This window comes from Oncorhynchus clarkii, chromosome 12 (genome assembly GCF_045791955.1).
Source record: "Oncorhynchus clarkii lewisi isolate Uvic-CL-2024 chromosome 12, UVic_Ocla_1.0, whole genome shotgun sequence".
Taxonomy (NCBI): domain Eukaryota; kingdom Metazoa; phylum Chordata; class Actinopteri; order Salmoniformes; family Salmonidae; genus Oncorhynchus; species Oncorhynchus clarkii.
The window spans coordinates 87,818,024-87,835,932 of NC_092158.1; the positions used below are offsets into that span (position 1 = coordinate 87,818,024).

Below are 17,909 nucleotides of genomic sequence, written 5' to 3' on the forward strand. Positions count from 1 at the left end.
GTTGTATTCAGCATTTCACTGTAAGGTCTACCTACACCTGTTGTATTCAGCATTTCACTGTAAGGTCTACTACACCTGTTGTATTCAGTATTTCACTGTAAGGTCTACTACACCTGTTGTATTCAGCATTTCACTGTAAGGTCTACCTACACCTGTTGTATTCAGCATTTCACTGTAAGGTCTACCTACACCTGTTGTATTCAGCATGTGACAAATACAATTTGATTTGATATTTGAAGGTTAAAAAAGCTTCTGAAGTTTGTAATTTCCACTTTTGAAAAACGTCCATTAATTATAATCCACATAATAATTCAAACGTCCATTAATTATAATCCACATAATAATTCAAACGTCCATTAATTGTAATCCACATAATAATTCAAATGTCCTGTTGCTTCAGGATTATTTTCCTGCTGCAGCAAACTGACTGAAATGAAGATCCTACATGTGTAGCAGTATACCTGTCTTTAATGTACATGGCTTTATTAGGAGGACAGGATTCTCTTTGGACCATGTGACATGTTTTATTTCCTGTTGTTTAGGCTGGTTGAATGAGTTCCCTACGAGAGGCTACTTCATCTGCAAGAAAACAGGCGGCCGCACCAGTTTCCTCATATTCAATTAAAAGTAAGTTTGTGACCTAACACACTTACAAAATGGCTGTTGAAACTGTGGGACACATTTCTCTGCAACATTAGAAGTCGGATAGTCGGATTGAAGGAAAGACGAGCAGACTGGTAAGTCTAGGCTATATAGAACTATATTATATTATAAAGTTAGGTCATTGAACTATATTATAAAGTTAGGTCGTTGTCAGACATTCAATAGTCAGAGTAGGTTTGATATATGATCTCTTATCATGCTGACCAACCTGATGGTCTCGTTGGAAATGTGAAAAATATCAGGTCTAGTCTACCTGCTCTGTCCTGACACTGGTAGGCCTATATTGTTATATGAAATAGCACTAACAAACCACTATTATACAGTTGAAGTCAGAAGTTTACATACACTTAGGTTGGAGCCATTAAAACTAGTTTTCCAACTACTCCACAAATGTCTTGTTAACAAACTATAGTTTTGGCAAGTCGGTTAGGACATCTTCTCTGTGCATGACACAAGTAATTTTTCCAACTATTGTTTAGAGACAGATTATTTCACTTATAATTCACTGTATCACAATTCCAGTGGGTCAGAAGTTTACATACACTAAGTTGACTGTGCCTTTAAACAGCTTGGAAAATTCCTGAAACTTATGTCATGGCTTTAGAAGCTTCTGATAGGCTAATTGACATTATTTGAGTCAATTGGAGGTGTATCTGTGGATGTATTTCAAGGTCTTCCTTCAAACTCAGTGCCTCTTTGCTTGACATCATGTGAAAATCAAAAGAAATCAGCCAAGACTTCAGGATTTTTTTGTTGTAGACCTTCACAAGTCTGGTTCATCCTTGGGAGCCATTTCCAAATGCCTGAAGGTACCACGTTCATCTGTACAAACAATAGTACGCAAGTATAAACATCATGGGACCACGCAGCCGTCATACCGCTCAGGAAGGAGATGCGTTCTGTCTCCTAGAGATGAACGTACTTTGGTGCGAAAAGTGCAAATCAATCCCAGAACAACAGCAAAGGACCTTGTGAAGATGCTGGAGGAAACAAGTACAAGTATCTATATCCACAGTAAAACGAGTCCTATATTGACATAACCTGAAAGGCAGCTCAGCAAGGAAGAAGCTACTGCTCCAAAACCGCCATAAAAAAGCCAGACTACAGTTTGCAACTGCATATGGGGACAAAGGTCGTACTTTTTGGAGAAATGTCCTCTGGACTGATGACACAAAAATAGAACTGTTTGGCCATAAGGACCATCGTTATGTTTGGAGGAAAAAGGGGGAGGCTTGCAAGCCAAAGAACACCATCCAAACCATGAAGCACGGGGGTGGCAGCATCACAAAATAGATGGCATCATGAGGATGGAAAAATATGTGGATATATTGAAGCAGCATCTCAAGACATCAGTCAGGAAGTTAAAGCTTGGTCGCAAATGGGTCTTCCAAATGGACAATGACCCCAAGCATACTTCCAAAGTTGTAGCAAAATAGCTTAAGGACAACAAAGTCAAGATATTGGAGTGGCCATCACAAAGCCCTGACCTCAATCCCAAAGAAAATGTGTGGGCAGAACTGAAAAAGTGTGTGTGAGCAAGGAGGCCATACAAACCTGATTCAGTTACACCAGCTCTGTCAAGAGGAATGGGCCAAAATTCACCCAATTTATTGTGGTAAGCTTGTGGAAGACTACCCAAAACTTTTGACCCAAATTAAGCAATTTAAAGCAATGCTACCGAATACTAATTGAGTGTATGTAAACTTATGACCCACTGGGAATGTGATGAAAGAAATAAAAGCTGAAATAAATCATTCCCTATACTATTATTCTGACGTTTCACATTCTTAAAATAAAGTGGTGATCCTCACTGACCTAAGACAGGGAATTTTTACTAGGATTAAATGTCAGGAATTGTGAAAATGGAGTTTAAATGTATTTGGCTAAGGTGTATGTAACTGTACATATAACCTAGCCTACATTACATAACATCAATTATCTTACTTGTTGCAAAAATCTTTCTGAATGAATGAATGATTTCCCCCTCAGATCAATCATTCCCATTTTAGCCCTTCAGTCTACATTTTCAGATTAGTTTAGAAAATAACAGATTGATAGATAATAGCCTACTTTTAGTGAATACAAATAAGTGTGAGACACGGCCTTGTGTTGCTGCACTGTCTAGAACTACCTTAACAAACAGTGACTTATTATTATTATTGACAGTTACCATGGAGAAGAGATGTCACAACTACATAATCATGTGAATTCATTAAATCATCTGACTGTTTCGATGTGTCTGTTAGTACAGTGCCTTGCGAAAGTATTTGGCCCCCTTGAACTTTGCGACCTTTTGCCACATTTCAGGCTTCAAACATAAAGATATAAAACTGTATTTTTTTGTGAAGAATCAACAACAAGTGGGACACAATCATGAAGTGGAATGACATTTATTGGATATTTCAAACTTTTTTAACAAATCAAAAACTGAAAAATTGTGCGTGCAAAATGATTCAGCCCCTTTACTTTCAGTGCAGCAAACTCTCTCCAGAAGTTCAGTGAGGATCTCTGAATGATCCAATGTTGACCTAAATGACTAATGATGATAAATACAATCCACCTGTGTGTAATCAAGTCTGAGAAATAATGAATTATTATGAACAATTGACATTCAAGAATTTGTTGTCACTATGTTAATCACAACCAACATGCTGGATCTCTGTTTAGTTGTCAGTGGTCTAAAATGAGTCTCTCTGGGGAGAGAGAGGGGGACCCTGCCTCCAAAATGAGACTCTCTGGGGAACATGACACCACAGCTAAAAGGTGAGATGACAAGTTTGTTCATATGAAGAGTTTATTTCCAAAATGCTGTATCCCAGTCACATTTGTTTTCATCAGAAATTATTGCTCATGGTTACTTTCTATCGGTTCGGTTGCCAGAGACGCGACCCAGTAGTTAAGTCTTTTTGTTCTGTATCTATGGATGAGACCCAGTAGTTAAGTCTTTTTGTTCTGTATCTATGGATGAGACCCAGTAGTTAAGTCTTTTTGTTCTGTATCTATGGATGAGACCCAGTAGTTAAGTCTTTTTGTTCTGTATCTATGGATGAGACCCAGTAGTTAAGTCTTTTTGTTCTGTATCTATGGATGAGACCCAGTCGTTAAGTCTTTTTGTTCTGTATCTATGGATGAGACCCAGTAGTTAAGTATTTTTGTTCTGTATCTATGGATGAGACCCAGTAGTCAAGTCTTTTTGTTCTGTATCTATGGATGAGACCCAGTAGTTAAGTCTTTTTGTTCTGTATCTATGGATGAGACCCAGTAGTTAAGTCTTTTTGTTCTGTATCTATGGATGAGACCCAGTAGTTAAGTCTTTTTGTTCTGTATCTATGGATGAGACCCAGTAGTTAAGTCTTTTTGTTCTGTATCTATGGATGAGACCCAGTAGTTGTCTTTTTGTTCTGTATCTATGGATGAGACCCAGTAGTTAAGTCTTTTTGTTCTGTATCTATGGATGAGACCCAGTCGTTCGTTCTAAATGATCCATTGCCAAACTGGGTGGTAACGTTCTTATCTCTTGCTAGCTAGACAACTACGGATAACTTACAGTCACGTCAAACAGTGCAGCCAGAATAACAGCAAAGTAGCTGCATATAGCGTTTTGGAATGAAACTCTTCTTACAGTATGATTCCCCATCTGAGCTCAGAGTAGATGAGAGATGTAATGTTTGTCTCTGTTGTGTTGAAGTCCAATCAAGCAGGAGAGACCAGCCTCCCCTGTGCCCAGCGGTCTGTCCATGAAGAGTGACTGGTCTATGGGTGTACCTATAATGTTTAGAGAGGGAGACTTTTCAACTGGACAAAGGTAAGAGGAACTCATGGGTCATGTTCAGGGAGTTAAACAACACTGTCTCTAGTCATTTCTCCTCTCCCATTTTTCAATTTCTTTTTGTTGTTTTAATAATCCATAGGCTTATCCTTTTTTCCATTTTCAAAGTCCTGAAACAATATTAAACAAACACAACTTTCTGTGTGTGTGTGTGTCCTCATGTTTTGTCCACAGAAACCAACAGGAGACATCAGAGTCAGAGATTCTCAGTGGTCAGTCTTCCCAGAGTCATCAAACAGACCTGGCCTCTATATTCAGTGTATGTGGTCCTGTTATGTACATTTGTTTTTGTTTACCTCAAGTAAAGTTGATCTGTCAATCATTTATTAATGTGTTAATGAGAAAGTATTTCTTATCTTGCTTAAATTATTTACTTTATTTATTTCAGTTGCTTGAAGAGAATATTATGACATTTGTGAAGAACGAGCTGAAGATGTTCAAGAGGATTCTTAGTCCAGAACTCCCAGAAGGCTTTGAGAGTCAGAAGCAGGATAAGGAAGTGGATGCTGAAGATGAGAAGCATGAGAGCAGTGCCAGAGAGGGGGCTCTGAAGATCACACTGCACGTCCTGAGGAAAATGAACCAGAAGGAGCTTGCTGACACACTGGAGAAAAGTAAGAGCTGTCTGCCTCATGTTGAATGCTGTTTTACAACAAACATTTAAAATCTGTAGCTAAAGTACAGCTAAAATAGCTGTGTAACACAATGACATTGTACCAGACTTAACACAACACCTAGTGAACTCATCAAGTACAGTACCAGCAGGGATGTGTTGTGGTGATTAATTTAGACAAGAGAGAATTAATAATACCACCAATAATATCAATAATGATATAAATCAGTCACACCAGTGTGTAATGGATAATGAAAACATTTATACATTTATACAGACAGTTACAGTAAGAGAATACATTATTACAATGTAAACATTATAGCACAGTCTAACAATACTGTAGGCATTATATCAGATGTAATATTAATATCCTCTGTGTTATTTCTTCATTCAGATGAACTTGCTGTGATTTGCCAACGTGAACTCAAATCTAATCTAAAGAAGAAGTTTCAATGTGTATTTGAGGGGATCGCTAAACAAGGAAACCCAACACTTCTCAATAAGATCTACACAGAGCTCTACATCACAGAGGGTGGAACAGGAGAGGTCAATAATGAACATGAGCTGAGACAGATTGAGACAACAACCAGGAAACAAGCAAGACAAGAGACTGCAATCAAATGTAACGACATCTTCAAACCTTTAACTGTACAAGACAAACTTATCAGAACTGTGCTGACAAAGGGAGTCGCTGGCATTGGAAAAACAGTCTCTGTGCAGAAGTTCATTCTGGACTGGGCTGAAGGAAAAGCAAATCAGGATGTCCAATTTGTATTTTCATTCCCTTTTCGGGAGCTGAATTTGATGAAAGGGGAAAAACACACTTTGATTGAACTTCTCAATTACTTCTCAATGGAAACTAAAGAATCAAGAATCTCCAACTACGACAAGTACAAAGTTCTGTTCATCTTTGATGGTCTGGATGAGTGTCGACTGCCCCTAGACTTCCAGAACAACAAGATCTGTTGTGACGTCACAGAGTCAACCTCAGTGGATGTTCTGCTGACAAATCTCATCAAGGGAAACCTGCTTTCCTCTGCTCTCCTCTGGATAACTACCCGACCTGCAGCAGCCAATAAGATCCCTTCAGAGTGTGTTGACCAGGTGACAGAGGTACGAGGGTTCAATGACCCACAGAAGGAGGAGTACTTCAGGAAGAGATTCAGTGATGAGGACCTGGCCAGCAGAATCATCTCACACATAAAGACATCAAGGAGCCTCCACATCATGTGCCACATTCCAGTCTTTTGTTGGATATCTGCAATAGTGCTTGAACACATGCTGAAACATAAGAGAGAAGAGATGCCCAAGACTCTGACTGAGATGTACACACACCTTGTGGTGTTTCATACTATAAAGAAGAACGAAAAGTATCTTGGGAAAGAAGAGACAGGTCCACACTGGAATAAAGAGAGCATTCTGTCACTGGGAAAACTGGCTTTTCAACAGCTTGTGAATGGCAATCTGATTTTCTATGAAGAAGACCTGAAAGATGCTGGTATTGATGTCAATGAAGCCTCAGTGTACTCAGGATTGTGCACACAGCTCTTTAAAGAGGAATGTGGGCTGTACCAGGACAAGGTGTACTGCTTCGTGCATCTGAGCATTCAGGAGTTTCTGGCTGCTGTATATGTGTTCCTTTCATTCAGCAACAACAATGAGAATCTAATGTGCAAACCTCAATCAACGTCCAGGAACTTTTATCTGAGGATCAGACAGAAAATTAAAGTCACTGTCTACAAGAGTGCTGTGGATAAAGCCTTACAAAGTGAGACAGGAAACCTGGACCTTTTCCTCCGCTTCCTTCTGGGTCTCTCACTGGAGTCCAATCAGAAGCACTTACGAGGTCTACTGACAACAACAAGAGGCATCTCACAGAGCCATGAAGAAACAGTCAAGTACATCAAGAAGAAGATCAGGGAGAATCCCTCTCCAGAGAGGTGCATCAATCTGTTCCACTGCCTGAATGAACTGAATGACCATTCTCTAGTGGAGGAGATCCAAAGCTACCTGAGCTCAGGAAGTCTCTCAGAAGCCAAACTCTCACCTTCACAGTGGTCAGCTCTGGTCTTTGTGTTGCTGTCTTCAGAAAAGGAGCTGGATGTGTTTGACCTGAAGAAATACTCCAGATCAGAGGAAGGTCTTCTGAGGCTGCTGCCAGTGGTCAAAGCCTCCAGAGCTGCTCTGTGAGTACATAACATGACATTTAAGAACTAATCAGCAGGATGAAATATTAAGTTTAGAGAAAAATATGTATTATTGAATAACATATTGAATCAGTACATTGCTGTTCACATTAGTATAATAAAATAACCATACAATTCTAGGAGACGGAAGATGAATCTATATGTTGTTTGGGAGAATGAATCAAATGCATCTGCAATTGTCCTTCTACAGTACTGGTGTTAAATGAACAGTGTGTTTGTGAAATCATGATGATCTCTTTGTCAGGCTGTCAGGCTGTGGAGTCACGGACAAAGGCTGTGCTTCTCTGGTCTCAGCTCTGAAGTCAAACCCCTCACACCTGAGAGAGCTGGACCTGAGTAACAATGACCTGAAGGATTCAGGAGTGAAGCTGCTCTCTGATGGACTGGGGAATCCCCACTGTAAACTGGAGACTCTGAGGTCAGTATTCCTGTTGTCATGACGTTGGCCTGGGGGGAGGTTTATGACAGTCATAAATACCTCTTCCCCCCCCCCCCTTTCCTCTCTCTACCCTACTGATATAGAGTTTCTGGGTACATCAGAAGGTGGGAGGAAATGAACTATATTCTGGTAATCCGACCAGTTGAACATATGCGGTGGTACTTAATGAATATGATGTCAGTTCGGTTGTCATCTGAGACATTCTCATCAATGATAGGATGACATAAACTCTAGTCTGAACATTGTAGTTATCGGATTCACATGGAATTGTTGTTAAATTTAAATGTTTGAATATAACATTATTGGTGAAAAGATTAAATGTAATTTTAGCTTCCAAATGAGAGATTTGGGTTTTCATAAGGTTAGGGCTCTGCTCAATCAGTGACCCTGTGAAGAGACATGGGCTGTAAAACTATGAAAACACACCCTTCTCCCTCCACTATATAAAGTCTTGACGAAAATGTAACCTCCTGTTCCGGGTACATTAGGATGACGATCCGATGTCAGAATGGTTCAGATAATAACTGTTCTGGGTACATTAGGATAACGATCCGATGTCAGAATGGTTCAGATAATAACTGTTCTGGGTACATTAGGATGACGATCCGATGTCAGAATGGTTCAGATAATAACTGTTCTGGGTACATTAGGATGACGATCCGATGTCAGAATGGTTCAGATAATAACTGTTCTGGGTACATTAGGATGACGATCCGATGTCAGAATGGTTCAGATAATAACTGTTCTGGGTACATTAGGATGACGATCCGATGTCAGAATGGTTCAGATAATAACTGTTCTGGGTACATTAGGATGACGATCCGATGTCAGAATGGTTCAGATAATAACTACAGAACGAAGCCAACCTGAGCGTGAGATTTGGTTGCGAATGGTATGGACTCTTATTCACTACAGAAGTGATACCTCCTAGCCGTTGAGTTAGCAACAGCAGCTGCAAAAGTGGGCTAGGAAAGAACAGACAGAGTATCCCGTCTACCACACAACGACATTACTACAACATATCCAATTTACCAGCAGAGACATTCTTCAATAGAACTCGTTTGGGCAACACGGCCTTCCATCTACCACCAACCTACCGAAGCGCAGCTCAGAGTAAATATTTATTGCATTTTCCTTTTCCAAATGGGCGGTAATTTAGAATGCATAAGATACCATATTTACAATAGAGACATCGCTTCTCCCTTTGTCCCTCAGTCTTCCCGCTCTTTTACTCAAACCCAGACCCTTTTCTATTGTGTAACCAGCTGTCATATCTGTTTCGTCCGCAAGGGACGTTTTCCTTTATGACATCATTTGTCATCAAGGTATGATTCATTCTGTGTATGTATAATTCTGTGTGATTACGTAGGTATTTAGTAAATCAATAATTAAACCCAATTTTGTATTGCCGATTCAACTTGTTAGCCAGGGTTTGTGAAGAATTTACAACTTTCAGATGAGACTGAAATAAGGTGGCGATTAATATTGACTGCTATTGATGTAAAATATTACTAGGTCTTTAAGAGTTTATTCGGAAGATAACAGCTCTATAAATATTATTTCGTGGTGCCCCGACTTTCTAGTTAATTACATTACATTTACAAGGATTTTATAAAATAGCATGTCATATCACTTAATCCGGCATAGCCAAAGACACGACACTGTATTTGGTCAACAAGTGACAACTGTTCACCAGATCCACGTGTTTACCAGATACATAGTCCACATCATATGTGTTTACCAGACACATAGTCCACATCATATGTGTTTACCAGGAACATAGTCCACATCATATGTGTTTACCAGACACACAGTCCACATCATATGTGTTTACCAGACACACATAGTCCACATCATATGTGTTTACCAGACACATAGTCCACATCACATGTGTTTACCAGACACAGATAGTCCACATCATATGTGTTTACCAGGCACATAGTCCACATCATATGTGTTTACCAGACACATAGTCCACATCACATGTGTGTTTACAGTGAAGTTTACAGTTTTAAATTTGGCGCTATGCTCCAGCATTTTGGATTGAGATCAAATGTTTCATATTAGGTGACAGACAGTACAGAATGTCACCTTTAATTAGAGGTTAATGGTGAGAGGTTAGAATGTTTTGTTGTAGCCTCTGTAATTCTCTCACTCGTTATTATTAATGATTAATTCATGATATTTCTTAATCATGGAAGTCACAAGCTCGATGTATTCATTGCACTAAACTTTTGACAATTTTAATACACTATACGTGAATTGGTCAGAATACTTTTACTTTTTCAAATAGGGGGACTAGATACGTAAAGTGTGTTTATTTTTCTAAATGGTGAAATGGATGTGTATCAAAATACCCTCAAATAAAAGGTGACATTATATACTGTTACCTTATATGAAACATTTTATCTAAAATTGAAAATTATATAGTTTAGAACCACATTTAAATGTTAGCTTCACTGTCCTAAGATGGCGCCGAAGAGGATGGCTGACGTCTTACTTCCTAATCAATTGTGTTATTTTGTTCGTTTTTTAGCGTTGTTTGTCACATATATTACTTTACTTATTTTGTACATAATGTTGCTGCTACCGTCTCTTATGACCGAAAAATAACTTCTGGACATAAGAACTGCGATTCCTCACTACGAACTGGAGGAAGCTTTTTCCTTTAACGAGTAGGATATACTGCTCTCCCGGGAACAGGCCCAAATCCCCGTAATTTGCATGAAGAAAAGACGGAGGAAAAGAGGACGCAAATTGAGCTTCTGAGAATCCGTAGGCGAGCGATTAAACTCCCACTGCCATCCATTCTACCTGCTAGCATGCAATCATTGGAAAATAAAATTGATGACCTACGATTACGATTATCCTACCGACAGGACATTAAGAACTGTAATATCTAATGTTTCACCGAGTCGTAGCTGAACGACGACGCGAATAATATCGAGCTGGTGGGATTTTTAATGCACCGGCAGAACAGAGAAGCTACGTCTGGTAAGACGAGGGGTGGGGGTGTGTGTCTTTCCGTCAATAACAACTGGTGCGTGATGTCTAATATTAAAGAAGTCTCGAGGTATTGCTCACCCGAGGTAGAGTACCTTATGATAAGCTGTAGACCACACTATCTACCAAGAGTTCTCATCTATATTATTCATAGCCATCTACTTACCACCACAGACCGATGCTGGCACTAAGACCGCACTCAACCAACTCTATCAGGCCATAAGCAAACAAGAAAATGCTCATCCAGAAGCTGCGCTCCTAGTGGCCAGGGACTTTAATGCAGGCAAAATTAAATCAGTTTTACCAAATTACCAAACTTTCCTCCTCAGGAGACTGAAAAGATTTGGCATGGGTCCCCCTATCAAAAAGATCTACAGCTGCATCATCGAGAGCATCCTTACCGGTTGCATCACCGCCTGCTATGGCAACTGCTCGGCATCTGACCACAAGGCTCTACAGAGGGTAGTGCATATGGCCCAGTACATCACTGGGGCCAAGCTTCCTGCCATCCAGGACCTATATAATAGGCGGTGTCAGAGGAAAGCCCATAAAATTGTCAGAGACTCCAGTCACCCTCGTCATAGACTGTTTTCTCTGCTACCGCACGGCGAGTGGTACCGTAGCGCCAAGTCTGGGACCAAAATGCTCCTTAACAGCTTCTACCCCCCAAGCCATAAGACTGCTGAACAGCTTCTACCCCCAAGCCATTAGACTGCTGAACAGCTTCTACCCCCAAGCCATAAGACTGCTGAACAGCTTCTACCCCCAAGCCATTAGACTGCTGAACAGCTTCTACCCCCAAGCCATTAGACTGCTGAACAGCTTCTACCCCCAAGCCATTAGACTGCTGAACAGCTTCTACCACCAAGCCATAAGACTGCTGAACAGCTTCTACCACCAAGCCATAAGACTGCTGAACAGCTTCTACCCCCAAGCCATCAGACTGCTGAACAGCTTCTACCCCCAAGCCATAAGACTGCTGAACAGCTTCTACCACCAAGCCATAAGACTGCTGAACAGCTTCTACCCCCCAAGCCATAAGACTGCTGAACAGCTTCTACCCCCAAGCCATCAGACTGCTGAACAGCTTCTACCCCCAAGCCATCAGACTGCTGAACAGCTTCTACCCCCAAGCCATCAGACTGCTGAACAGCTTCTACCCCCAAGTCATAAGACTGCTGAACAGCTTCTACCCCCAAGCCATAAGACTGCTGAACAGCTTCTACCCCCCAAGCCATAAGACTGCTGAACAGCTTCTACCCCCAAGCCATAAGACTGCTGAACAGCTTCTACCCCCAAGCCATAAGACTGCTGAACAGCTTCTACCCCCAAGCCATAAGACTGCTGAACAGCTTCTACCCCCAAGCCATTAGACTGCTGAACAGCTTCTACCCCCAAACCATTAGACTGCTGTACAGCTTCTACCCCCAAGCCATTAGACTGCTGAACAGCTTCTACCCCCAAGCCATAAGACTGCTGAACAGCTTCTACCCCCCAAGCCATAAGACTGCTGAACAGCTTCTACCCCCCAAGCCATAAGACTGCTGAACAGCTTCTACCACCCAAGCCATAAGACTGCTGAACAGCTTCTACCACCAAGCCATTAGACTGCTGAACAGCTTCTACCCCCAAGCCATTAGACTGCTGAACAGCTTCTACCCCCCAAGCCATAAGACTGCTGAACAGCTTCTACCCCCACTCTCCCCATCCATTTGGTTGTACGCTGCTGGTACTCGCTGTTAAATATCTTTGCATAGTCACTTCACCCCTACCTACATGTAAAAATTACTTCAACTAACCTGTAACCCCGCACTCTGACTCAGTACTGCTACCCCCTGTATATAACCTCATTATTGTTATGTTGTTGTGTTACTTTTTATAATTTTTTACTTAGTTTTTTTACTTTAGTTTATTTGGTAAATATTTTCTTAACTCTTCTTGAACTGCACTGTTGGTTAAGGGCTTGTAAGTATGCATTTCACGGCAAGGTCTACACTGTTGGTTAAGGGCTTGTAAGTAAGCATTTCATGGTAAGGTCTACACTGTTGGTTAAGGGCTTGTAAGTAAGCATTTCACGGCAAGGTCTACACTGTTGGTTAAGGGCTTGTCAGTAAGCATTTCACGGCAAGGTCTACACTGTTGGTTAAGGGCTTGTCAGTAAGCATTTCATGGTAAGGTCTACACTGTTGGTTAAGGGCTTGTAAGTAAGCATTTCACGGCAAGGTCTACACTGTTGGTTAAGGGCTTGTCAGTAAGCATTTCACGGCAAGGTCTACACTGTTGGTTAAGGGCTTGTAAGTAAGCATTTCACGGCAAGGTCTACACTGTTGGTTAAGGGCTTGTAAGTAAGCATTTCACGGCAAGGTCTACACTGTTGGTTAAGGGTTTGTAAGTAAGCATTTCACGGCAAGGTCTACACTGTTGGTTAAGGGCTTGTAAGTAAGCATTTCACGGCAAGGTCTACCCTTGTTGTATTCGGCGCATGTGACAATTAAAGTTGGATTTGATTTAGATTTTGTTTGGTGTGGACTGAATACTCAGTACAATCTAAATATGATACCTCGACTGTCTGTCTTTTGACTGATACTGCTTTTTAAATGGTCTGGTCAGTGAACAGTGTGTTTGTGAAATGATGATGATCTCTTTGCAGGCTGTCAGGCTGTCTAGTCACAGAGGAAGGCTGTGTTTCTCTGGTCTCAGCTCTGAAGTCAAACCCCTCACACCTGAGAGAGCTGGACCTGAGCTACAATCACCCAGGAGACTCAGGAGTCAGACTGCTCTCTGCTGGACTGGAGGATCCACACTGCAGGCTGGAGAAACTCAAGTATGTAGAGGGTTTATGTCAATGTTCATATCAGACATGTTTGAGTTATCAGGCCTGTTAAGACAAACATTCTTACCACCACTTGGACAAAGTTATATGCTGACTGTGTGTACGTGTGTGCGTGTGTATCCCTCAATGACTGTCTGTTCTTCTGCTTACCGCTACAGTGTGGAACATGGTGGAGAGTACGCAATGAAACCTGGCCTTAGAAAATGTGAGTGTTGACTGCTGTGAAGAATATGATTAAGAAAAAGTCTTAAATTCAAGTTAAGTCAAAGTCAAAGACCACCATCATGACTTACTTGGTCATATTAAATATCAGCTGTAGTTCTACAGAAGCAGAAATCAGGGACACCAAAAAGAGAAAGAAGTTGAGTTGCTTGAAAGAGTTGCTTTGACAATGTGTGTCTGTGTAGGTGAGTGGCATGTTCGTGTTACATTAGAAATGTGTGTGTGTGTTTTCAGGGTGTGAGTGTATGCGTGTCATTTTTGTGAATAAGTGTGTTTTACATTACCATACAGTATAACATATGATCATTCAACAAGTCTCAAGTTACCTTCTCCTGTTGATACCTAGACACATCTACATTCAGTGAATTAGTGAAAGGTGAGTTAACATTCTAATGCGAATGGTGATGATTTCTAATATTGTGTCTGGTTTCATCCATCAGATGCCTGTGATCTCACACTGGACCCGAACACAGTAAACAGACTCCTCTCTCTGTCTGAGGAGAACAGAAAGGTGACATGTAGGAGACAGGAGCGACGGTATCCTGTTCACCCAGATAGATTTGAGGACTGTGAACAGGTGCTGTGTAGCGAGGGTCTGACTGGGCGCTGTTACTGGGAGGTAGAGTGGAGTGGGGGAGGGGCTGTTATGGGAGTGACATATAAAGGAATCAAAAGGAGAGGAGAGGGCATTGACTGTGGGATTGGATACAATGACAAGTCCTGGAGTCTGGTCTGCTCTGACTGCAGTTACAAGGCCTGTCACAATAATAATCACACTACCATAGACGTCCACTCATCCAGCTCCCACAGAGTAGGAGTGTATCTGGACTGGCCAGCCGGCACTCTGTCCTTCTACAGAGTCTCCTCTGACACACTGACCCACCTGTACACATTCTACACCACATTCACCGAGCCCCTCTATCCAGGTTTTAGGGTTTATGATGTTACCTCCTCAGTGTCCCTTTGTCAAGTGGTCACTGTGTCAAACACAACATGATGGTTCACTCTAATCATGTGTTTTATGTTTGATCACAATATGACATTTAAATACATGGAGGAACACACACACACACCAGTTTGGATAATTTTTTTCCTGGAAATAATAACCATGGTAACTCTGTCCGTCTCTTTCTGTGATCCTGCGCCCTGTGAGAACACACACACGGTACACACACACACACACTGTACACACACACTGGACTCACACACAAACACACACACACACACAGGACACACACACACGCAACGGACACACACACACGCACTGGACACACATACACATACTGGACACACACACTGGACAAACACACACACTGGACACACACACGCACTGGGGACACACACACACACTCATACATAAATGGCCCCGGAGAAGAAGGCAGACGTTTTATGTGCCCCCAACCGATTGTGTTTTTTGTTAGTTTATTTGCATTGTTTGTAACTTATTTTTTTACTTATTTTGTACATAATGTTGCTGCTACCGTCTCTTATGACCAAAAAATAACTTCTGGACATCAGGTCTGCAATTACTTACCACGGACTGGCAGAATCCTTTTTTTCCTTTAACGAGCCCGACGCAAACAATATACTGCTTTCTCGGGAACAGGCCCAGATCCCTATGATGTGGCAGGGCTTGCAAACCATTACAGACTACAAAGGGAAGCACAGCCGAGAGCTGCCCAGTGACACGAGCCTACCAGATGAGCTAAACTACTTCTATGCTCGCTTCAAGGCAAAGAACACTGAAACACGCATGAGAGAACCAGCTGTTCCGGAAGACTGTGTGATCACGCTCTCTGCGGCCGATGTGAGTAAGACCTTTAAACAGGTCAACATTCACAAGGCTGCAGAGCCAGAAGGATTACCAGGATGTGTACTGTGAGCATGTGTTGATCAACTGGCAAGTGTCTTCACTGACATTTTCAACCTCTCCCTGTCTGAGTCTGTAATACAAACATGTTTTAAGCAGACCACCATAGTCCCTGTGCCCAAGAACGCTAAGGTAACCTGCCAAAATGACTACCGACCCGTAGCACTCACGTCTGTAGCTATGAAGTGCTATGAAAGGCTGGTCATGTCTCACATCAACACCATTATCCCAGAAACCCTAGACCCACTCCAAGTTGCATACCTCACCAACAGATCCACAGATGATGCCATCTCTATTGCACTCCACACTGCCCTATCCCAACTGGACAAAAGGAACACCTATGTGAGAATGCTATTCATTGACTACAGTTCAGCGTTCAACACCATAGTGCCCTCAAAGCTCATCACTAAGCTAAAGACCCTGGGACTAAACACCTCCCTCTGTAACTGGATCCTGGACTTTCTGATGGGCTGCCACCAGGTGGTAAGGGTAGGTGACAACACAGGGGCCCCTCAGAGGTGCGTGCTCAGTCCACTCCTGTACTCCCTGTTCACTTGTGACTGCAAGGCCAGACACGACTCCAACACCATCATTAAGTTTGTCGGTGACACAACAGTGGCCTGACCACCGACAACGACAAGACAGCCTATAGGGAGGAGGTCAGAGACCTGGCCGTGTGGTGCCAGGACAACAACCTCTCCCATGGAGATGATTGTGGACTAGAGGAAAAAGAGGACCGAGCACGCCCCCATTCTCATCGACAGGGCTGTAGTGGAGCAGGTTGAGGTTCCTTGGTATCCACATCACCAACAAACTAACATGGTCCAAGCACACCAAGACAGTCGTGAAGAGGGCACAACAAAACCTATTCCCCCTCAGGAGACTGAAAAGATTTGGCATAGGTCCATAGAGAGCATCCTGTCTGGTTGCATCACTTTCTGGTATGGCAACTGCTTGGCTTCTGACCGCAAAGCACTACAGAGGGTAGTGCGAACGGCCCAGTACATCACTTTGGCCAAGCTTCCTGCCATCCAGGACCTCTATACTAAGTGGTGTCAGAGGAAGGCCCTAAAAATTGTCAGAGACTTAGTCATAGACTGTTCTCTCTGCTATGCACGGTAAGCGGTACCAGAGCGCCAAGTCTAGTTCTACAGCTTCTACCCCCAAGCCATAAGACTCCTGAACACCTAATCAAATGGCTACCCATATTTATTTGCATTGCCCCCCCCCCCCACCTCTCTCCTTCTTTTACACCGCTGCTACTCTGTTGTTATCGATGCATAACCACTTCATGTACATATTATATCAACTAACCGGTACCCCCACATATTGACTCTGTACCGGTACCCCCACATATTGACTCTGTACCGGTACCCCCACATATTGACTCTGTACCGGTACCCCCACATATTGACTCTGTACCGGTACCCCCACATATTGACTCTGTACCGGTACCCCCACATATTGACTCTGTACCGGTACCCCCACATATTGACTCTGTACCGGTACCCCCACATATTGACTCTGTACCGGTACCCCCACATATTGACTCTGTACCGGTACCCCCCTGTATATAGTCTCGCTATTGTTATTTCACTGCTGCTCTTTAATTACTTGTTACTTTTATTTATTATTCTTATCTGTATTTTTTTAAACTGCATTGTTATTTAGGGGCTCGTAAGTAAGTCTTTCACTGTTAGGTCTACACCTGTTGTATCCGGCGCATGTCAATTTGATTTGATTTGATTCTACACACACACATTGGACACACACACACACACTGGACACATACACACACACACACATACACACTGGACACACACACACTGGACACATACATACACACACACACACACATTGGACACACACACACAGACTGGACACATATACACACACACACACATTGGACACACACGCACAGACTGGACACATATACACACACACACACACACATACACACTGGACACACACACACACACTGGACACACATACACTGAACACACATACACTGAACACACACATACACACACACACACTGGACACACACACACACACACATACACACTGGACACACACATACACACACTGCATACACACATACACAAAAAAATAAAAACTCCAGGCCACGTGTATGGCGTCATGTGGGCGAGCGGTTTGCTGATGTCAACATTGTGAACAGAGTGCCCCATGGTGGTGGTGAGGTTATTGTGTGGGCAGGCTAAGATACGGA

General features: G+C 42.2%; 2 protein-coding genes across 2 annotated transcripts in view; one reads left to right on the forward strand and one right to left on the reverse strand.

Moving 5' to 3' along the window:
- Positions 1-17,909, reverse strand: part of LOC139421585 (NACHT, LRR and PYD domains-containing protein 12-like) — a 219,466-nt gene that overhangs the window by 42,611 nt on the left and 158,946 nt on the right. The window lies entirely within an intron of this gene.
- LOC139421787 (NLR family CARD domain-containing protein 3-like) lies at positions 5,070-14,982 on the forward strand. The gene is made up of 6 exons (XM_071172907.1): positions 5,070-5,106; positions 5,500-7,291; positions 7,557-7,730; positions 13,405-13,578; positions 13,746-13,792; positions 14,250-14,982. The coding sequence occupies exons 1-6, from the start codon at positions 5,070-5,072 to the stop codon at positions 14,804-14,806; spliced, it is 2,781 nt and encodes a 926-aa protein (XP_071029008.1). The 3' UTR covers positions 14,807-14,982.

Coding starts and splice junctions, on each gene's coding strand:
- LOC139421787 (XM_071172907.1), top strand. CDS start 5,070: ATGAACCAGAAGGAGCTTGCTGACACACTGGAGAAAA. Junction 7,731..13,404: donor TGTAAACTGGAGACTCTGAG/GTCAGTATTCCT, acceptor ATCTCTTTGCAG/GCTGTCAGGCTGTCTAGTCA. Junction 13,579..13,745: donor TGCAGGCTGGAGAAACTCAA/GTATGTAGAGGG, acceptor TTACCGCTACAG/TGTGGAACATGGTGGAGAGT.